This window comes from Myotis brandtii, unplaced genomic scaffold (genome assembly GCF_000412655.1).
Source record: "Myotis brandtii unplaced genomic scaffold, ASM41265v1 scaffold691, whole genome shotgun sequence".
In the NCBI taxonomy this organism is placed as follows: Eukaryota; Metazoa; Chordata; class Mammalia; order Chiroptera; family Vespertilionidae; genus Myotis; species Myotis brandtii.
In genome coordinates this window covers 821116-822639 of record NW_005370704.1, presented here as the reverse complement: position 1 = coordinate 822639, position 1524 = coordinate 821116, and the positions used below count along the sequence as shown (strand labels likewise).

General features: G+C 65.2%; 1 protein-coding gene and 1 long non-coding RNA gene across 2 annotated transcripts in view; both read right to left on the bottom strand.

Moving 5' to 3' along the window:
* Positions 1-1524, bottom strand: part of LOC106724014 — a 2803-nt gene extending 1279 nt beyond the window's left edge. The window contains exon 1 of the long non-coding RNA XR_001359765.1: positions 1478-1524. This is a non-coding gene — a long non-coding RNA (uncharacterized LOC106724014). The remainder of the gene's footprint in view (positions 1-1477) is intronic.
* On the bottom strand, positions 123-1197 carry LOC102242516 (tubulin beta-4B chain). The gene is made up of 3 exons (XM_014529717.1): positions 1061-1197; positions 420-528; positions 123-313 (listed from the first exon to the last, which is right to left on the bottom strand). Exons 1-3 carry the CDS (start codon positions 1115-1117, stop codon positions 138-140), a joined length of 342 nt encoding a protein of 113 aa, XP_014385203.1. The 5' UTR covers positions 1118-1197; the 3' UTR covers positions 123-137.

The window sequence follows — 1524 nt, the reverse complement described above, 5'->3', positions numbered from 1 at the left end:
CGCCCCCACCCCCCCCTGCCACTGTATCAGATGCCTCCCCTGGGCTCCCACAGTCGCCCGGCTGTCGCCAACACAGCCATGACTGCCCTCTCCGCCTCCCCGCCCTGGGCTGTGGGGCCTGTGGTGGCGAGTTTTCACTAAGCATTTGGAAGTGAACGGAGCGAGGGGGCTTCCCTGCCTGTACTCCATGCCTGGCACTCACCAAACACAAAGTTGTCAGGCCGGAAGATCTGGCCAAAGGGGCCGGAGCGGACGGAGTCCATGGTGCCTGGCTCCAGGTCCACCAGCACGGCTCTGGGCACGTAATTTCCTCCTGCCGGGAAGCAGATGGAGGTCAGCTGGGGTGAGCGCCAGGAACCAGCGTGCAGTCCCCCCACGTCCTTCCCACCCCCACTCCAGAAGGTGCCCCTGCATCCTACCTGTGGCCTCATTGTAGTATACGTTGATTCTCTCCAGCTGCAGGTCGCTGTCCCCATGATATGTGCCCGTGGGGTCGATGCCATGCTCGTCACTGATCACCTCCCAGAACTAGAGGGGTGGTGGTGGTGGGGTAAGAACCAGTAGAGAGGGAGAGGGGATCTAAGCCTTCCCTGACCTCCATCTTCTGGGCTCAGGACCGCCAACCACCTCCCTGGCTGCCACCTGTCCCCCAGCAAGGTGAACGGGGGCCCTAAAGGCATGGTGGGGAGGCAGGGATGAAACAGCAAGAAGGGAGAGGTGGGGGCAGGGTGAAGCAGAGTCGCCAGCCAAGACTGCTGGTGTCAGTGCACCCTGGCTGCAGCCAGCGCGAGAGTCTGGGACTCTTTGTGCGTGTGCAGGGGACAGTGGGCCAGCTGTGAAGCCAGCTGTGGCCAGCAGACAGAAGGCTGGTCCCCACCCCCATTGGCCTCTTTGTTCCCAGCCTGGTCCAGCCCCCGCGCCCCCTCCCTCACCGTCCCTGGGGTGCTGGCCTCCTGGAGACCCCGTTGGCCAAAAGGTCCAAGGTCGGGGAGCTCCGCGGAGTTCAAGGGCCCCGCTCCACTAGGCTCAGCCACCTCCGGGGGCCCGGTTCCCCGCGCACCTTGGCCCCAATCTGGTTGCCGCACTGGCCGGCCTGCAGGTGCACGATCTCCCTCATGGTGGCGGCGGCGCGGATGGAAAGACAGAAGCAAGAGCCGAGCAGCGGGCGCGCAGAATGCTACAACCGACGCTCCGCCGCCGTTTATATACCCGTAGCGCCCGCCTCCTCCAGCTTCCTATTGGGCTGCCAGAACGAGGCTGGCCAGTGGCCTCGTTTGATTGACTGCAGCCCCGTCAATCGAGCCGCCTAACGCCCGCCTCCTCAACTCCGCTCGCTGTTTATTGGCCAGGCGAGGCCCCTGCTCTCGCTAGCGCAGGACCCCCCATCGCGCTGCGGCGCTCAGCCCATTGGGCGCCCCTTGACCTTCCGGTCCTCCTGGCCACACAGGCCGCCACCCAGCCGCCGTCCGCGACTCACCGAAGACGAAGTTGTCCGGCCGGAAGATCTGCCCGAAGGGCCCAGAG